The sequence below is a fragment of the Bufo gargarizans genome, chromosome 9, assembly GCF_014858855.1.
Source record: "Bufo gargarizans isolate SCDJY-AF-19 chromosome 9, ASM1485885v1, whole genome shotgun sequence".
NCBI lineage: Eukaryota > Metazoa > Chordata > Amphibia > Anura > Bufonidae > Bufo > Bufo gargarizans.
The window spans coordinates 60,629,873-60,651,074 of NC_058088.1; the positions used below are offsets into that span (position 1 = coordinate 60,629,873).

Sequence of the window (21,202 nt, forward strand, 5' to 3'; positions counted from 1 at the left end):
CCACAGTCACCAGATCTCAACCCAATAGAGCATCTTTGGGATGTGATGGAACGGGAGCTTCGTGCCCTGGATGTGCATCCCTCAAATCTCCATCAACTGCAAGATGCTATCCTATCAACATGGGCCAACATTTCTAAAGAATGCTATCAGCACCTTGTTGAATCAATGCCACGTAGAATTAAGGCAGTTCTGAAGGCAAAAGGGGGTCCAACACCGTATTAGTATGGTGTTCCTAATAATTCTTTAGGTGAGTGTATGTATCAATGATATTTGCATCTCCTCTGTAGGCTGCAACTTCCTGTGGACATTCATGTCATTGCTCCTCTCAATGGGTCTAATGATAGGTGTGGTCCCTGTTAGATACCTGCTCCTCAGAGGCGGTAATGTATTTGTCGGTACTTGATTCATGCACACAGATATCAGGCACGCAGAAGGTCATGAGGTAATTTTTATTGCAGCTCTTACAATATAAATCAGTATCTTTCTTTCATACAAACATCTGATCTCCGTCTCGGTCTGTCTTGGGTGGATGGGGGGGAAAAAAAGAGTTTTAGAAAAAGAAAAAAAAAAAGGTGAACTTTGCAAACATTAACCCTTTAACTGACAGCATATAGCAGCAGGAAGACAGGGGTGAGGGTCTGGCAGCGCTTTACAGGAGCCACAGACAGACATACACGTATTTGGACGTGACACGTTGACTTCTCCTTCATATCATCCTATGAAGAACACAAGGTGAAGCCCTTTGATCTCTCCCTGCTCCCAGTCACCATTCTATATACTGTTTTGTGTGTCCCTTGTTTGCCCTTATGACTGTATCTGTTGTATCTTCACATTGCCTTCACGGCAGTCTATATCTTCATCAGTAAAGGTCTCTGACGTCTATGGTTTACCACCCCACCCCCCTCTTCCTGAGCTTATCCCAACTCAACATCTTGCCCCCTTTCCCCCTTCCCAGTCATACTGACGTCATGACATGCCAGGACAAGTGCACAGCAGACCCCTGCTGCTTCACCTCTGGCCTATAGCTCTCTGTCTGTGCAAGGTTTGAGTGAACATTCAGCAATTCTTAACAAATGTCTGACCATGGGGCAATAGTCTGCGGATGCCTTCCCGGTTTTATGCTCTGCTGGCCGTGTGATGTAGCTTCATTTTACATATTCACATTTCAGGAAAGAGGTTGATCGGATGATCCCAATGGCAGGCCGTGAGGAGGTAAAAATCAGCAAACATCTACCCGGGAGGGGGGTAGGAAAGAATTCCAGTTCTGCCTGGTGACTGGTATCCTCGCCCGGATGATAGCAGCTGAGAGGCGCCTACAGAACGACTACTAGGAGGCATCTAACCTTCCCCTCCCCGTCACACTTCTCCAGAGGTGGATACCGGGACGTGGATTCCCTTCTGTCCGCTGGCTGGAGGGCAAGAAATAAAAAGAGAAGGGAAGAAAAATGTTTTAATTGAGTCATAAGTTCCAACTCTAAACATTAACTGTTGTTCCTGGGGGTGATGTCACCACTTGACCAGTGACATCACAACACTGATTATATTGGGAACTGTAGTACCCTGACAGATTGTTCAACTATTGTTTTCAGCCTGGCTTGGGTCACGTTCCTATTTAGGGCATTCTATAGTATTCTCAAAAATGTATTACCTGCTTTTGCCACTAGGTGGCATAAGTTGCAGAGATAACCTGCTACTATACGAAATGTGACTATGGATCTCACTTTAAAGGGAACCTGTCATCAGCTTTATGCTGATCTCACTGAGGGCAGCATAAATTAGTGACAGAAATGCTGATGTCAGCGCTGTGTCACTCATGAGCCAAAAGTAAGTGATTGCCGAGAACCAGCATCATAATCATTGCAGCCCAGGCCTTGAAAAGAGTCAAATCTACTTGAGAAGAGTCCTGGTTATTCCTAATCTCCTGCTCTCCGCCATCTGCTGATGATTGGCAGTTCTCTCCTAGAGAGAAAGAGAGAAAACTAGGTAGAAGCCTGTCAGTCATCAGCAGGAGAGCAGGGATTCATCAATAACCAGGACTCTTCTCAGGTGGCCGGGACTCTTTTCCAGCCCAGTCTGCAATGATTGTGATGTTGGTTCTCGGCAACCACTTACTTTTAACTTATAAATGACAGATCGCTGAAATCGTCTCACCTGTCTCTACTTTATTCTGCCGATAGTATGGGCAGCACAAAGTTGATGACAGGTTCCCTTTAAGGCAATGCACACAAAAAAAAAAATACAACTTTAGAAAGTTTTAGCCGATTATGCACAATTCCTGTTGATAACCCACAATCCGAATAAGCTACATTGTGCAGCAAATATAATAAAGCATGCATGGGCTAAGTAAAGAGTTTCCACGTATTATATACTACAATGACGTAAACTAGATGTTATTCTGAGTTGAGTATCTAATGAACAGACTGTTTGCCCAATAGTGTGATCTCAGGGCAGGAGACCCCGTTTAATTAAACTTACAAAGGTGTTGCCCACCCTTTGGAATCTGTATTTACCCCTCTCACCTCAACGAGGCCACCTAAACATAACATTGCAAAAGGAACCTATCAGAATCAAAGGGGGTCTGCCAAGAAAAATCTGATGTCTATGGCCATCTTAAAAACAAATATATGCTCTCTTTTGCCCTCTAGTGGTGACAGAAAGCAGCGCCATCGTTTAAACGGGTTATCCCATCTCAGCATAATTGGCATATCGCTGGGAGACGCCAGAAATGTCAGATGGGTGCAGGTCCCACCTCTGCAGAATGGGCCCTGCCCTAAAGTGAAGGAGGGCATGGTGTGCGCGCACGACATCGTCTCCTTCTCCCTGCTATAGGACTTCCAAAAATAGCCAAGTGACTGTCTCTTAAGTCCCAGAGCCGTGAATGGAGAGCAAGCCACATATGTTGAGAGGGTAATACCCATTTAAAAGGTCCACACTGTTCCAGAAGACAACTATTTGCAGTTGTATTAGTGGATGTTCAGAGGAGGGACCAGATTTGCTAATGTGTCTGCCCCTAGAATCTGTCCAAACGTACCACAAATTGGCACAACTAGAGTTTCTCCAAATTTTTTGGGCTTATTCGAAAAGGGATGGAGCTTAGTGGGAAGGGCTTGGTCTAAGTTGCAACATTTTGTGCTAAAATTGCACCACAATTCTGTGATAAATCTGGTGCAGGTCTACACAGCCATCTACAGGCTTCGTAAATCTGCCCCATGGTGTTTTTAGTCCGTACAGATGTGTCCTAAGAGACAGCAGGAGACATCTCGAGTCCCCTCACTGCAGCCTTTCCACATGCCCGAGAGGTGAAATTCCAGTCTTAGCTGCATTGCTCTTGCACAAGAATTTTAGGCATGACCAGAAGCATTCCGATCCTGTGTCGCTCGGCCTTCCTGCCATCTGTGCACTCGCACCGGCTCTGACATGGTTTATCTTATGCAGCTGTCAATTTCCATGCGCTCAGTTTTGCCGTCATGTGCCAAGAGGCCAAGACCAGGAATAGGTCGCAGTCAGTGGCAACATACAGTACAGGCTTGCTACCAGTGGCAACCAATCAGTGGCCATGATGGGAGTTGTAGTCTTGCAACAACTGGAGTGCCAGAGGTTGTGACCCCTGTGAATATATGACTGATGAGAGCAAGGATCAGACTATACAGGGTTTGTCTGGGAGGTGCAGCCATGGAGGTACAGAGATCTGCATAGAAGCCGTAAAATATTTTCATGAAGACTATCGGCAAAGTTTAGTGCATTTTATTTTAGTTGTCTTTCTGAAAGGGATGTAAAGAGCACCGATCAGCAGGATCCACCCTATTAAGCCAGGCATGTTGCCTGGTAGGGTTGAGCAAGCTGAGCAAAATGATAGCCTTCTTTTTCCTGTAGGGCAAACTGCTGCCGAGATACCGGTATATTCATTTTTACATTTATGCAAATTACCTACTTAGAGCATCAAGGGGCTGGCCGTAGAGCTCGCAGCACTGCTAGTGCTACGTCCCTGTGCTCTGTGCATTACCCCCTCGCTCTTGATTGGCAGGGCCAGACCTTTCGGCGCTTGTGCAGTGGATCTGATGAGCTCGGAAAGCAGCATCAGATCCACTGCACAAGTGCAGAGTCACTGTGCAAACTAGGAGAAGGTGCGAGAACACAGGTCTAGCCCTGTCAATCAAAGGGGAGAAGGAAGTACACAGAGCACAGGGCCATAGTACTAGCAGTGCTCCATGTTTTACAACCAGCCCCATGGTGCTCAAAATAGGTGATTTGCATAGCTAGAAAAAGTAATATCTTACAGCTAATGGCCCTAGAAACAAAAGAAAGGTAGCATTTTACATAGCATGATCAACCCTTCCAGGCAATATGCCTGGTTTAATAGGGTTGATCATGCTGACAGCTGCTCTATAAGGGTCCATTCACACGTCCGTATGTGTTTTTCTAATCCACAAAATGCGGATCCGCAAAATATGGACACCGGCAATGTGCGTTCCGCATTTTGCGGACCGCACATCGCCGGCACTCTCATAGAAATTGCCTTTTCTTGTCTGCAATTGCGGACAAGAATAGGACAGGTTCTATTTTTTTGCGGAACTGACAGCACATTCCGGCCCCATTGAAAATGAATGCGTCTGCACCTGTTCCGCATAATTACAGATCGGATGCGGACCCATTTTGCGGACGTGTGAATGGACCCTACAGAGCTCATCAGCCCTATTAAACAAGGTATACCACTTTGTAGGGTTGATCCTGCTTATTAAATGACACCTGTTTTCTGAAAGCTGACATTCAAGAGAAAAAAAAAACACTTGTATAATTTATGCAAATTAGGGTCGGGGCCTATCCTCTGTATGCGCCTCAGCTTTTTAATGCTGGCCTCACCCCTTCGGTGCACTGTAGCCCTTCTTTGCATAAGGAATAAAAGTTTTTGGTTTTTTTTTCTCACAAACGCCATAGATTCTCACAAGACAGGTATGTGTCACGGTCATATTGGTGTTTGACCGTGATGCGGTTGCCGTGGAGACTCGTTGCTTGTGGCAACATATAGTTTGCAGTTTGCATGTACACAACCCCTTTAAGTTGTGTCTCCCTGCTGTGTGGTGTGCGTGGGGTTAATATCCTGACTTGGTTAGATCAGGGTGTGGTCTCTTCTAGCTATTTAGCCTTTGCTTGTAGCTTGGAGGTTAGTTGTGCTCTAGCCTTGCTGTGGGCTGGAAGCTATGCTCCATTCTGTGGCTTTTCCATCTGCCCAGTCATTAAGGGCCACCTTGTTGGACATCGAAGTCTCATAGCAATGTCATTGCTTTGTATCCCTTGTATCCTCTATGTACCCAACCTCACTTGTATGTTTGGTGTGGGTTTATGTTCAGGGTTTATTGTATGTCTTGTTTGTTGTTTTATGTCTGGGATGTTGTTGGTGTTTGTCCCTGCATGTGTGCAAGATGTTTCCCTGTGTGTGTTGTCCCTCCGGAAGGGGGTTGGTTTCCCGGAGGGGTGAACCATTTTTCTATGATGTGCAGTTGCTGGAGTCCTGGTTCCTGTGTGTCAGTATGGACTGCATCCGGATGGTGTTTGGATGGCAGCACGTCTGCTTGGGTTCCAGGTTATTTCTTTTGTGTTCTGGCGGCTGCAGCAGGTAAGTAACCAGATTTACTGTTGTTGTTGGTTCAGTTGTTTCTGGCCACTGGTATCATTTTCTTGATGTTGTTTGTCCTTTTGTTGCTAGGCCTGTGGGAGACTCTGTTTCATCCGTGTCATGGATGAACCAGTTGGTCTCTTGTCCCTTTCTCCTTACCTCAGGTATTTCAGGGTTCTGAGGTTTAGGCGTATGGGCCCTCCACCTTCAGGGTTGGCTCATACAGATAGGAAATTAGGGCCAGATTTAGGGATGCTTTAGGAGGCAACCTGATACCAGCATCCAGGCTTAGTTGCTACCTTATATCTCTGACATTGTACGATGGGGGGTTTCCCCCACTCCCCATCGTGATAGTATCATTTTCATCAGCAAGATCAACCCTACCAGGCAGTATGCCTAGTTTAACAAGGTTGATCCTGCGGATCCAGCATCTACTACACTACAAAAGCAATGTAGAGACACGTATCTCTCAGTCCCTCTCACCTAGTCTGTATTTGTCTTTGGCCTCTGATCGTTCCTTTGCATCAAAATACCAGACAGTGATGGCATACCTGTGGATGGAAAGAACACCAGAGCAATATTAGGTCCTGAACCTGAAAGTTACCGGCATAAACCAGTCCCTAATAGGCACTTACCGCATGGCGTAGGCCGGCTTAACTTCATGGGGATTGCGGCGATCGGACCAGAATATCAATAACCGGTCAAACAATGGCTCAATGTTGGCTACAACCGAACGGCCTTCTGGGAAGATCTGTAGGAGTCCCCCGTGGACCTAAAGATAAAGGAGGAATACATCAGCGAAATATTGGTCTAATGAGTGAGTTTTACGTGAGGGGCATCACAGGGGCTGTCCTGTTGGATAAAATGTTTAACAATGTTTAAAGAGGACCTTTCACAGGTCCTGACATAACAATATTAGTACCTGGCAGTGAAGGAAATGATCAATAGATGTCTGTGGGCAAATTTTTTTTCAGATTGGCTGCTCCGTTGGGGGCGCTGTGCCCCTCTTTCTCTTTTCCCGCCCTGTATGCTAATCAATAGCGTCGGTACAGGGAGGAGGAGACGGCCGTGTTTCTCAAGGGGCGTGTCCTTCTCCTTGGCTGTGAGCTGCCCAATCGCAGTGGAGTGCATCACAGCCAGGGGGAAGGGGAGATTTATTTATTTTTTTCTCCCTGGCTGTGACACCGCACCGCTTGCGGATTTCACTGCAGACTTTTTCTTCGCCACCGACTCAAATCCGAGAACCAAAATCTGCAGCAGATATTGCGCGATGCGGATTTTAAGATCCAGCAAATTCTTTGCTGGAATTTCCACAGCATACGGATGAGGTTTTGTGAAATCGCAGCCGCTTGCCTTACACTGTATCACGCCGCAGATTTTATCGAAGAGAATCTGCAACGATTCCGTGAATTCAGACCTACAGTAAATTGTGTTATAAAGGCAAGAAATTCAGAATCTGGCAAAACGAGCTTTTATGTTCCCCATCGTTTTACTGATGACAGTCAAGGGTGTCTGGCTCCATGAAAGGATTGGTAGACTGGCCAAGGTGGCGGCAGGTTCCACCTTTGCTATTCTGTAAGTCATTCATGGCTCGCCAGTCTGTGCCCGGAGCTCCATAAATAAACTACAGTGATTAGAAGCAGGTTACGGCGGCGGGACGAATTGTAGCACAGAACCAGAGCAGGAACGCACATTCAACAGCCTGTCAAGCAGAATTAAAGGGCAAGTCCTGTGAAATATGAAAAAAAAAAAAAAAACTATTTTAATTAGCGCTAATAAAGATATTAATTTACATTTGTCAACTGGGTTGAGTGTCCTGAGCTCAGATCAGTTACCACCCCATACAAAATGCGTTACTCCGTAGGGGGCGACAAAGAGCATAGCGGAAACAATCTGCTGAGGCCATGGTGGGGGTCCGATCTCTGGGATTCCCCACCGATCCTGACAATGAAGTGAAGGGGCTGTGCTACTATTCTCTGCAAAGCTGGGCATCCAAGAGCGCTGCTCTGCAGGGAAAACGTAGAAGAAGATGCAGGGGCCTCTTCCTTCTCAGGTGGGGGTTCCAGAGGTGACGACATATGATAAGATGGGAATAATTCCTAAAGGCTACTTTAAGTAGTGTTGGAAGGCTGGAGCAGTGGGGGACAGATTGGAGATACAACTATAGAGGACCTCTCCTCACACATCTGTTTTAGTAACTACTTGAATTCCACATGAATTGACTATTCTGGAGCATTTACTGTTAGGACTATGTTGTCCCACAGCACTCCTCCATTATTCCTACTAGAAGTTCATGAACTGGGGATATATATCAGTTGGGCGGGGTCCCTACGCAGTCCAATTGGTGCTGTCAGTATCAGACTATGCAGGGACACACGCTCAAATGGTAACACCCAGATGGACCTTTATTCCGAGCATATATTTATAAGAGTAGATGATCCAGTACTGTTAGTACAAGGGGAATGCAAGTCGGTAACTAAAACAGACATGTCAGGGGAGGTGAGGGTCCTCTTTAAATGTGATGATCGCTAACACTAAGAAACCAGGAACCAAAAATCCAGGTCTAATATCTCAAGTGAGAGACGCTAGAAAAATCACTTCTGATATCTGGAGTTGGAAGGAGTTAGGATGCAGCCATAACGTCAAGCAGAACACACCATCACTGTTGCTATTCATTGGGAAATCCTTCAGACTCCCTGATGAATCATCTCCGCAAGGGACAGGTAAAAGAGACACTATCATCCTGCAAAGCATTACAAGGGGATGTCCAATTTAATAATATTTGGTTGCAATAACATCTTATTGCACCAGTTAAGGGGTTGTCCCATGACCACTTGTTGCTCCATTTAAAACGGGAAACATGGGCCCCCGCTCTACTGATCCTGTGGATAGAGGATTAGTTGTCATCATGGGATAAGCCCTTTAAAGAGGGCTTCATATAGGAAAGTGCAGACGTGGTTACACCGAAGTCAGCCGACCGTGAGCAGGGACACAACCAATTCAATGATGAAATGAACATCTTTATTCAGAAGATAAAACCTCTTGTAGATAACATGTTTTAGAGTGCAGCCTGTTGTACATGGAATGGGTACCCCAGCCATTAAGCCAGGGGCTGCCTGACTGTAGGTAGCTCAGCCAAGTGGTAATACAAACAATATCATGTAAAGATCAGCAAATATAACCAGTGTCAGACTGTGGTTCCTTGGGCCCAGCAGATACAATTATTTTTTAAGGCCCAACCCATATATCATCAATGAAGTCTAATAGGGTTTTTAATCAAAGAAATAGCCCATAGTGAAAAGTGACTAGGTCCAATGGTCGAATGTTTTTTTTTTTTTTTGTCCTGGACCTTTGGAGCCCACTATGGTATTAAAGCCTAGGACCACCAGAGGATCCTCTGGTACTCTGGTTGGCCAATCCAAACCTGAATATGGCATATATATAAATGGGTTAATTCCTGGGGTAACCTAGGGTGAACGCCTGGGTTAATGCCTATAGTAACCTAGGGTGAATGCCTGGGGTAACCTAGGGTGAACGGCTGGGTTAATGCCTGGGGTAACCTAGGGTGAACGGCTGGGTTAATGCCGGGGGTAACCTAGGGTGAACGGCTGGGTTAATGCCTGGGGTAACCTAGGGTGAACGGCTGGGTTAATGCCGGGGGTAACCTAGGGTGAACGGCTGGGTTAATGCCGGGGGTAACCTAGGGTGAACGGCTGGGTTAATGCCGGGGGTAACCTAGGGTGAACGGCTGGGTTAATGCCGGGGGTAACCTAGGGTGAACGGCTGGGTTAATGCCGGGGGTAACCTAGGGTGAACGGCTGGGTGAACGGCTGGGTTAATGCCTGGGGTAACCTAGGGTGAACGGCTGGGTTAATGCCGGGGGTAACCTAGGGTGAACGGCTGGGTTAATGCTTAGGGTCCCCATTCCATGTAAGTACATTGCATATTAATTTGCTTTGCATTTATTTCATGTTTTAGACTTGAAAAAGTGAGTCCTAGCACTCTGAAACACGTTGTCCATAAGTTTTATTTTCTGAATAAAGATTTTCATCATCAAATTAGTTGTGTCCTTGCGCCAGTAAAGACGTCCCCTCACGGTCAGATGACTTTGGGCTAACCATCTCCACCGGTTTCCATTTCTCTTTCCACTCCTCCTGTTGGTCGGCCACTGCTTGCAGAGTATACTGAAGACATGGGCTGCACCGACCAGTATACCCGCTCCATTTGCCTACACTAGTCTTGCACAACACAAGCAGATGAGCATCATACGTCCCATCGTGGACCTTTAGGCTAGTTTCAGGTCAATAAGAGAAACACGCTGTGTGTGGGAGCATGAATCCCCGTTCTGACCTCTGCTCCTCTGACAGGATTGCACAGTATTATAATGATTTATAACGCTGTGTGTCTCTCCCTGACCTCGCTCACATAATGCCATCGGTGCAATTCTGAAGATACAGGTCTGGCAGTGTGTTTCTCCCACTGAACCTACTCATCTGACCTTAGCTTTGACGTCTTCACCCAATGAGCAACTTTCCTCTTCTTTTGCTACTATTGCTTAAAGAGGACTTGTCAGCCTTTATGTCCGTTTCAGAAAAAAACATGTTCGCCATAAAAAAATATCAACGCAGGGCGATATCATTGACATAGATGACGGTGATATGACCACCCATGACCTGGGCAGATCACCATTAACAGCTTCAGCAAACGCATGGACAAAGTGATCACATAATTGTGTCCCGTCCCTATGGAAGGACTTCGCCCTGCGTTTGTCTCTTCCCGTTGGATTGCGTCCATGAAGCAGTGACGAAGAAACTCACCTCTGTGTCCCAGTTTTGATTTAGGTAGTAAATGCAGGTTAAGCAGCGTCCATCCCTGTTTGGATTATCGACATGTCGTACATATCCCATCCCGTTGCCCGGATAACAAGCGACCATCGCCTGGAAGAAATGAAAATCATCTTATCATATAATGCTTAAATAAAGCTTCTATAATGTGTATCATATACCAACAATGCAAGGCTGGTGTCACACACAGGTTGTTTCTTTTTCTTTTTTTTGCGTTTTTGAGGGCTTTTGTGATTTTTGGTACATTTTTGGGGGTGTTCTTTAGGCAAAGAGATGATATGGAAATCTATGGGAATATTAAATGCAGGACAGACAGTTTTTTGAACTTGCGTTTTTGAACACTAGAAGTGTGGGGATTTTTGTGTCAACAGTGTTTTTTTTCCAAACTGCAGAGTTCTATGTCATTTTTACGTTATTGCGTTCCCCCCCATACACCACCACTGAGTTTTTTAGCAGCTTCAAAAAGATGACTGTGGAATGTGTGCGGACATTTTTTAAAGGAATTTTTGCATGGTGTTCTTTTACCCATTTTTTTCCCCACACAGCCGTAAGTGACATTACAGTGGCACAATATTGGCAAAAAAACACATTATTGGGCTAAAAAGGCTAAAAAAAAAAGCTGATCAAGTCTTTTTTTTTTATTTGGCGGAAGGGGGCAAAAAATGCCAGGGCAAAAACGTATGAAGAAGCCCCAAAAGGAAAACTGGTAATTCCAGCTCAATCACAAACTATGACAAACGTATCAAATATGAAGGGGAAATCCACAGAAAATTATCTTCTGATGCGCCTTATGTGAGAAGATTGCATTTGTCTTCGGCTAGTTTCACACTGGCGGCAGCCTTCTCTGGCAGGCGGTTCCAGCGGGGGAACAGCCTGACGGAACCGTGCTACTGCTAGTGCACCGCGCCGCCGGAAGTCCGCTCCGGCCCCATTCACGATAATAGGGGGGGGGGGGAATGGAGGTCCGACCGCAGCACGGCAAACATACCGAGAGGCGGCCGGAATAAAACTACGACATGTTGTACCTTTATTCCGGCCGCCTCTTGGCATGTTTGCCGTGCGGCGGCCGGACTTCTGGCCTTAGTCCCCATCATACAGTTGTCACGCTTCGGAGTGGGAGGAAAACAACACACCAAGCATAAGAAGGAAGGGGGGAACAGGGAATCAGACCTGAGAACTAGGGAAGGAAAATGGACACCTCCTTGTGAAAACCTTAACCAAAATCCTGACTGACTACCAGTATGAACAGACCCCAAAAGGTAGATGAGTTCATACGCAGGAATATCTAGAGTCCTAGCAAGCCCTATAGGACCCTGGTACTAATGGCAGGGGCGAGACTACCTGTTCCTCCAAAAGGAAGGACGGACAGGAGTCTCCTTCAGGCCTAATACAAACAATAGGGAAATGCAACACACAGAACCCAAACAAAATACAAAAGGGAAAGGAAAGACTTAACTTCAAAAGGAGCAATGGAAGCACCAGGAACTCAGCCGAGATCCAACCACAATCTATACAAATGTCCAAACAGATGCTATAAACCGCACACCATTGTGGGAGAAGCAACTATAAATAGAGAAGGTTAAATGACCCTAATAGCCACACCTGGTAAAAGAAGGTGTGGCAAGCACCAGAAACAACACAGACGTCATTTGATCCAAACGGAAAACATGTCAGATCAAACCACGTGTTGCCAAGTCTCACCGATCTCAGTAACGTTTGTGACAACAGTGAGGCTTGAAAGTTTGTGAACCCTTTAGGATTTTCAATATTTCTGAATAAATTTTACCTAAAACTACATCAGATTTTCACACAAGTCTTAAATACAGGTAAAGATAACCAAATCCAAAAAATACTGTATCTTTTGCCCCATAAGACGCACTTTTTTTCCCCCCCAAACTGTACTGCTCTGTACTTACCGCTTCCTGGTCCTCGGCTGTCGGCCGTGCAGTGGCTGCGCACAGCATGAGGGTGCTCTGTGACCTCACGCTGTGCGCGCCAGTTCACAGCACCGCCGACGAAGTAAGAGGATCGTGCTGGAGGAGCGGCGGCGTCCAGGAGCAGGAGAGGTAAGTGGTTTATTTATTTTTTGATCTAAGGCCAGGGGGGGGGCTGCTATTTACATATATGGCTGGGGGCTACTGATTATATATATGGCTGGGGGCTGATTACATATATGGCTGGGGGGGATTAGAGGCATGGAGGACTGATATGAGGCATGGGGGTCTGATCTGAGGTCTCATTGGGTGGGGTCTTATTAACATTGGGGGTTCTGATTGCAGTGCTCCAGAGCTAAAATAAATTTTTAGTCGCCAAATCGAAACTGAATCAAAATTTTGGTATCGTGACAACGCTACGCCGATCAGATCGGCGTAGGGTTGTTTCGATACCAAAATTTTGATTTGCTTTCGACACCATAAAAAAGTATTGCGATACTCAATACCACGCAAAAAAAAAAAAACACCCAAAAAAAGCCGCGTGCATTCCGCATTTTATGAAACGTTCAGCCCAGAATAGAACAGTCCTATCCTATTTTTTGGGATGACAAGGTGACGAAAAAATGGGGAATCGCATGGTTTTTATTTATTTATTTCTGTTACGGCGCATACCGCATAGGAGATATTTTTTAATAGTTTGGACTTTTTGGACGCAGCGCTATGTAATATGTTTATTTTTTGTTTATATATTTTATATGTAAAATTGGGAAAGGGGAGATTTAAACTTAATATTTTAGGGTTTGTGAGGTTTTTTTGTTTGTTTTGTTTTTTACTTACTATTAGCCCCCTTAGGATCTAGAACCCTTGTCCTATTCCCCTGATAGAGCTCTATCAGAGTGAATAGGACCTCACACTCTCCCTGCTGCCATGGGCTTTGTGCACATAGCAGCAGGGAGCTTACCATAGCAGCCAGGGCTTCAGGAGCAACCTGGCTGCCATGGTAACCGATCGGAGCCCCGCGATTACACTGCTGGGGCTCCGATCGGAACTGCCACTGAACCACCAATGACTTTAATACTGAGGGGTTGGGGGGCGCACTGCGCCACCAATGTTTTATTATACTGGGGTGTTGGGGGGGGGGGGGGCGGACTGCGCAGCTCAGTTCCATTCAAATGAATGGGGCTGAGCTGCGATACCAAGCACAGCCACTATCCAGAGGATGGCACTGCGCTTGGTAAGCTGTGAGGAGGATATGGTGAGCGCAATGGCTTCCTCAAGCATCTGATCGACGGGGCTGTCAGGAGTCTGCTGATCTGATATTTCAATATGAAAATCCCAGATAACCCATTTAATAATCCTACTCTTGGAGTATCTCATCCGAGCAAGCTCCTGCTCAACAGATAATCTATGTTTTCAGCTATTCTAAGACATTCAGAAGATAAGACGACCTCTTGCTCATTCCAGTGTATCCAAGCCTACATGCTTAGTGTTATTATACAATAAATTGCCCTCAACTTTCCCAACTCTGGCCCCACTTGCGTCACCACTGTAGAAGCCATCACAATATCCTGAAGATAAATCGCTTTGTGTTAGGGGTCACCACATTCCTGTGGTCTACTCTTAAAGGAGCAAAGAAGAAGCTAATGTGCCAACTCAGGTGCAGATATCTAGAGGGATGGATTTTTATAACATACACAGGGGCATAACTATTTGAGATGTAGAGATAGCCACTGCAACCAGGCCCTTCTGCCACATATGAAGGGCATTGTACTATAAATGGCACATGGTAGGAACGAGGGGTGTTATAGATTTTGCTTTGGAGCAATGCACAAGTATTGACCACTAGGTTTTGAACAAACTACTGTGACCGGTTCACTTAGGCCCAGGTGGTAAGGAAACTTTAGACAAAAGTTCCATCTACACCAGTGACGCTAGGCCAGTGATGGCTAACCTCCGGCACTTCAGTTGTGGTGAAACGATGACTCCCAGCATGCTCCATTCATCTCTATGGATTTTTGAGAACAGCCAAGCAAGTGTGCATTTTGGGAGTTGTAGTTTTACCACAGCTGGAGTGCCGGAGGTTAGCCATCACAGTGCTAGGCTATTCTCCAAGTTACTTTCCACTGTCTACTCGAGAGTGCTCAAGACTCATGATGGCCACCACGACATGGCTCAAAATGCAGCAGTAAAATTTACAGTTTGAGCCTGGAGTCTAAGTGACTACTTTCTACCCCATGTACATCCAGAAGCGATACAGCAGATCATAAACGACCCCAACCAATGATTTGCCGGGGCAACCTCCAAAAAACATATACCACCACCAGTGGTTCATATGCAGCAATTTTCATATACTGGATGACCCCTTTAAGCTAAGGATCGTGTATTTGGACAAGTCTACGTCTTGGTCATGAAATAGAACTAACAGTATTGCAGCCTTAAAAAAAGGCATGTCAGGGGTTAATAAAGAGCTGTAAAGCCCACACATTATGAGCTGCCTGTATATAAGGTTTCCTGTAACCACAGGATCTACGCAGCTAAAGATAAGCCAACGTCAAAGAGCAGTATTTGAACCTATGACCCGGTGACTCATGAGTATCTGCCTGCTGAGATATTAATCAAAGGACGGCAGACAGAACATACATATCTACATGGTCAGGCTTTGTATAAAGTCATGTTCCCAATAATGGACTTTCCCATACCTTATCCCCATGCTTCACGAAGGCTCTGTTCAAAACGCCTTTAGTTGGTGCCACGCGCGCACACCTAAAGTGAGGTAATCCAGGAAAATCTACCAATGACACCAGATATAAGCAACAATATGCCATAGAGCGCATGAATCTACCACTGATGCCCAGTGTAAAAAAAATAAACAAAAAAAAAAGTGAGAAAATGTCAAAAGAGCATTTATTCCTCTTTTTTTTTGTACATTTTTCTGGGTATAAAAGAAAATACTAAAAGAAAAATAGCATAAAAATAAAACCACGTATCACCGGAAAAAAAATGTACACGTATGTACTGAAAAAAAGGAAAATGTGTCTGCTCAGAAAGGTGAGGAGGGTATATGTCCTAGTCGTAAAATGGTTAAGGTGCGCTATATTCTGGACAAAACTGTTGCCTTACAGTGTCCGAATTTCGGATTGGAGAAGCGCCAATTGACAACAAATGTATCATTTTCATCAGCCTCTTCCACAGATTGATGCAAAGTATATTGGGAGTGAACAATCGCTATCACGATCATTCCTCCATCATTCAGTTGTGCTGATTATCGGCAGCATATCCCTGATTACAAAGGGTGACATGCTGCCTATAATCGGCATCTTTTAGACAAGCATTGGTTTGTCAGCTGATCTGCGGAACAATATGGACCAGTTTTCGGCAAAGTGCGTTACTATGAACCCTTATTCCCGATTCCTAGCCATGTAATAAGGCCTTTATTGTCAAACTTTTGCACCTGTTCTCTCTTGTGGAACCCCCTGATCAGGTTCTGAGAAACCTGGATGTGGAGAATTAAATATCCAGTTGCCTGATCCACATGTCCTACAATATCTGCCATCGGAGGAGAGTCAGGACGCCCCCATACACAGTAGATGGGTGGCCAGTCCCGATAAAATCATCAGATTGGGCAGACTTTCATTTTGTGTGTACGGTCAGCGTGACACAAAACTATGAAGCTGAATCCAACTCTATATGATATACAATCGAGGGTGGATTTGGCATTTGTGAGGCCCCAAACAAAGTCATCTCTGGGGGTCCCTGTTGCACGGCTTAGCTCCGCCTGATTGCACCGCCAACCTTCACCTTTTACACCGCTAAGCTCTGCTCCCGTTGTACCACTCAACATAGCAGCGCAGCTCAACTGTTGGAAAGGGCCCCACTGGGCCCCTTGTGCATCTGAACTATGTCTGTCCCTAATCTAGTCTTTTTTTCAGCCACCCACTTGATCTCTTGGGCCCCAAGCATTTTCTTGGTTTGCACCATGGTAAAGCCAGCCCTTACTGTCTAGAAAAGCGTAAGAGATTACTCACATCACAACCATTCACAAAATTTTTTTTGTTTCCTCGCACAGGTACGGAAGAAAGGGCAGGGACGGCAATTTAAAGGCTCCATCGCCACTTGTATTTACAGCTACTATAAAGGTTCTTGGTACATAGAGTTCCCCGATCTCAAACGCAGACTTCACTGGCAGGGAACGGGTTACTGGTAGCCGTACTGTTGTGACGGTTGGAGAACAGCATTTTCGTCATTTTTGGAATTGTTTTCCGGCTGCTCTGTGTACGTGTGTTTGGGATTCCAGAGCTAAACTCCCTGCACACATAGGGCAGCTGTGAACGGCCAATGAAATGCATGGCCTCAGCTGTCATCCGTCCAAGGAATTTCTTTCCGAATGCTACCGGGATGGTCACTGGGGTCCACTCCCTATCTGGAAATATACGTTTCGCAGGGCCATAAAATTTACAGCTCCGTCCCATATATATAGCGTTCCGGCAGATTCACATTTTACAGATGTGAGGTGCCTACAAAAAGATCACAATAGACATCGATCGCCTCCACTTATCGGACGTATTCTCGGAACAAGTATCTCCCCCCATTTAATCTCTACAACATCATTCGCTCCCATCCAATTCACTCCGTGTTTGCACAGGCGATGTGTTGGCAACGCGATCAGCTTAAAAACGGGTATGACCAAATGTCAGCTGATCGGCGCTCATGAGCGTCGAAAGTGCAACTGTTTTCCCAATGGTCCCCCTGTGTAAATGGGCCTAAAATGGACACATCACCACCGTAATTCACTGGTAAACCAGACGCAATGCCTTGTAGGACAAGCTCAGCTGAATATAATGATACCTTCCTCTTAGCCATCCGTTGTTTCATTCTGGAGAAAAAGTCCATTAAATTAATATGCAAATGAGCAGTTAAGTGCAAGGAGGGCGGGCCCAAGCCACTCTGTGCAACCTTTCTCCTGCTTTCTCTGCCAGCCCCTTCCATTTCCCTCTTCAATGACTATGAAGGAACCTGGCCCTGTCAATCAAGAAGAAGAAGGAAGTAGGAAGAGCAAGGGTGCACAGGGTGGCTTGGGTCCGCCCTCAGTGCACATAACTGCTAGATTTGCATATGGTTGAAAAAAACATAACTGCTAGGAAGTGAAAGGATAGGAGAAGCGTTTTCCAGTAGTTCCATTGCGGTGAATGTAGACGTGGCTCTGCTTACGTGGCCTGCTCTCAATTCAATGCTATGGGACGTCAGAAAATAGGTGAGCACGGCTCCTCGGCTATTTTTGGAAGTCTCGTAGCAGTGAATGGAGAGGTCGCCCCATTCTGGAGATAGGAGCAAGTTCCCAAAGTAGGGCCCACATTACCTTGACATTTGGGGCCAGGGTCAGACTGGGAACTTAGAGGCCCTAGAAAAAAGTGACCCCATTTTGTAGTCAGGTCCAAATTGATGGAAGGCAGGGCCAACAATACCATATTGTGGCATATTATACCACCCCCAACAGAGCCAAATACCACAGTCCATCATACTGTCAGCAGCACAAAATACATCCCCAAAAGCATCTGAAGTGCTTCCGTTCTGCACCATTCCGCATCTCCGGATTTGCGGACCCATTCAAGTGAATAGGTCCGCATCCGTGATGCGGAATGCCCACGGAACGGCACCCGTGTATTGCAGATCCGCAAATGCGGTCCGCAATACGGCAACGGGAAGCACACGTTCGAGTGCAGGGGGCCTTAGGCTACATGCACACGACCGTTGTGTGTTTTGCGGTCCACAAATTGCGGATCCGCAAAACACGGATGGCGTCCGTGTGCGTTCCGCAATTCGCAGAACGGCACGGACAGCCATTGATATAACTGCCTATTCTTGTCCGCTAAACAGACAAGAATAGGACAGGTTATATTTTTTTTGCGGACCACGGAACGGAGCAACGGATGCGGACAGCAGCATTGAAGTGAATGGGTCCGCATCCGAGCCACAAAAACTGCGGCTCGGATGCGGACCAAAACAATGGCCGCGTGCATGAGGCCTTACTCTGCAGTTTCTGCTCTTGTGATACGCAGTCCACAAATTGCAGATCCGCAGCACGCGGATATCGGTCCTGTGTATTCTGCATTCTGCAGAGCAAAACATCCTGGCTCCGTATCTGAACCGCACAAAATGCAGATCAGATGCAGAAAAGAAATATGTTCGTGTGCATGAGCCCTAAGCCAAAATATAATCCGCAGAGGTCTGACTCGTGCATAAAGGAAGTGAAGAAAAAAATAATCTAAAAGTATTTATTAAATGACAGTACATGACACCATATTTCAGTGGATGACGACTTTAGAAGCTAGTCAGACACGTGTTGGAAATAATCTATTACAATTTTTATATCTAGAAACGACTTAGGCACTTGGGCTCACTGGCTTCTGGGATGTGCCCGGCCCTATTCCAACATACCATGGCTCGTAGATGGCAAGCCAAGTCTGCACCTGTTGTGTGTGGTAAGATATTAACGGCATGTGAAGGATCCTACTAATAACTCATCTAACAACCAGGGGTGCACCTAGTCTATCTGCTGCTTGAGGCTGAAACGGCGCCCCCCCCATGCCAATTTCTTAACCTAACTCCTTTGCCACAATGAAAGCGCTCATTGCTCATGGCCCTTCTGCTGCTCCCCCTCTTGCCCCTTCCTGGTGCCTCACCTGGCCTCATTCATGGTGCACCCCTGCTAACCACCTTACCCACAGAAAAATACGTTTCTGCTTCAATCCCAAGAAATACCAATTTTTGACAGAGGATCAGAAATAATTTCATCTCTAAGACCACCCTCAGACTGTCCCCCAAGTTCTGCCATCAAGGCAAACAGGAACTGGACAGGACAGCCTCAACCAATCAAATTCTTCATTTTCCAGGTTCGCAGCCATCTATCCCGATTCAAAATATAAATAACATCCACGGTAAGGCACCTAAATGGCTCATCTGTGGAGGTGCTGGTGAAGATACAGTAGCCCTCAGCTGAACACCAGCTACTTTATGTTTATGGCCATCTCAGGTTTCCAAGTTCAGGTGAAACACGTCCTCCAGGAGCCAATGCCACTAACTTTTATTTTCTTTTTTTTTCTTTTTTAGTGTCTATGTATTTTTTTAGGTGCCAGTTTGGGGTACAAATATGCATTTCATTTTTACTACAGGATAAACTGCAGAACAATAGCGATTCCAAAAACAGTGTTTATTCTTTTAAGGGAGTACCAAAAATGTCTAGATGACATAAGAAAAAAATGTGTTTGTGGGTTTTATGCCCTTGTTCAACTATATTATTTTGTTTTTTTAATAATTTTTTCTTACATTTTTATGCACTAGCAGGCAATATAAGCAGACAGCCCTGATTTCAGGCTAATTAACGGGAACAAGGGTTTATAGGAATGCTCGTTCCCGATAACTGGCTCCTATAATCGAGCAGCAAACGCTGGTTCATTTGGCTGATGGCCATCTTCAATCAGGATGAAAGATGCCCGATCATCGGAGGCACTTCTCCCTGTGTAATCATGGATGTGCTTCCGATAATGAGGGAGGAATGACTGTGTAGCGATCATTCCTCCCCCATTCAGTTTGCATCGGCCTCAGGCTGGTCATACACATCACACTGATGTTGGCTGAATCCACCGATTTCGGTTGAACTAGCTGACCACTAAGGTGTGTAGGGTTGTCCTGACTCTGCCCGATGGCAGATGTCAGGGGAAAGAAGGATTGGACATGTTGGCTTACTCCTCTCTCCCCACTGAAAACACATGTATGCCCCACCGAGCGTGGGTCAGGAGGAATAGGTCGAAGGTGCAGGTCGAAGGAAAACCAGGTATCCCCAGATACTACTAACCACACCATGTAACATGTAAAGTAACCCAGATATTACTACACCAGGTAATGTGTAAAGCAACCCAGATATTACTACACCAGGTAATGTGTCCAGCAACCCAGATATTACTACACCAGGTAATGTGTCCAGCAACCCAGATATTACTACACCAGGTAATGTGTCCAGCAACCCAGATATTACTACACCAGGTAATGTGTCCAGCAACCCAGATATTACTACACCAGGTAATGTGTCCAGCAACCCAGATATTACTACACCAGGTAATGTGTCCAGCAACCCAGATATTACTACACCAGGTAATGTGTCCAGCAACCCAGATATTACTACACCAGGTAATGTGTCCAGCAACCCAGATATTACTACACCAGGTAATGTGTCCAGCAACCCAGATATTACTACACCAGGTAATGTGTCAGGTAAGCTAGATACTACTAGACCAGGTAATGTGTCTGGTAACCTAGATATTACTACACCAGGTAATGTGTCCTGCAACCCAGATATTACTACACCAGGTAATGTGTCCTGCAACCCAGATATTACTACACCAGGTAATGTGTCCGGTAACCTAGATACTACTACACCAGGTAATGTGTCCGGTAACTTAGATACTACTACACCAGGTAATGTGTCCGGTGACTTAGATACTACTAGACCAGGTTCTGTATAAAGTAACCCAGATACTACCACACCAGGAAATACGTACAGCAATCCAGATACTACTACACCATGTAACATGTAAAGTAACCCAGATACTACCCAGACACATAATGTGTCCAGTAACCCAGATATTACTAAACCAGGTAATATGTCCAGTAATCCATATTCTACCACAACAGGTAATGTTTACAGTAACCCAGATACTAGCACACCAGGAAATGTGTCCAGCAACCGAGATACTACTACACCAGGTAATGTATACAGTAAGCCAGATACTACTATATCGCTTAATACTGTATGT

General features: G+C 45.6%; 1 protein-coding gene across 1 annotated transcript in view; it reads right to left on the reverse strand.

Moving 5' to 3' along the window:
* Positions 1–434: 434 nt before the first annotated feature.
* Positions 435–21,202, reverse strand: part of EGLN2 (egl-9 family hypoxia inducible factor 2) — a 29,903-nt gene continuing 9,135 nt past the window's right edge. Inside the window, exons 3-6 of the mRNA XM_044306471.1 lie at positions 10,432–10,551; positions 6,250–6,386; positions 6,098–6,165; positions 435–1,409 (exon numbers count right to left, since the gene is read on the reverse strand). Coding sequence (XP_044162406.1) covers positions 1,357–1,409; positions 6,098–6,165; positions 6,250–6,386; positions 10,432–10,551 — 378 coding nt within the window. The 3' untranslated portion in view covers positions 435–1,356. The remainder of the gene's footprint in view (positions 1,410–6,097; positions 6,166–6,249; positions 6,387–10,431; positions 10,552–21,202) is intronic.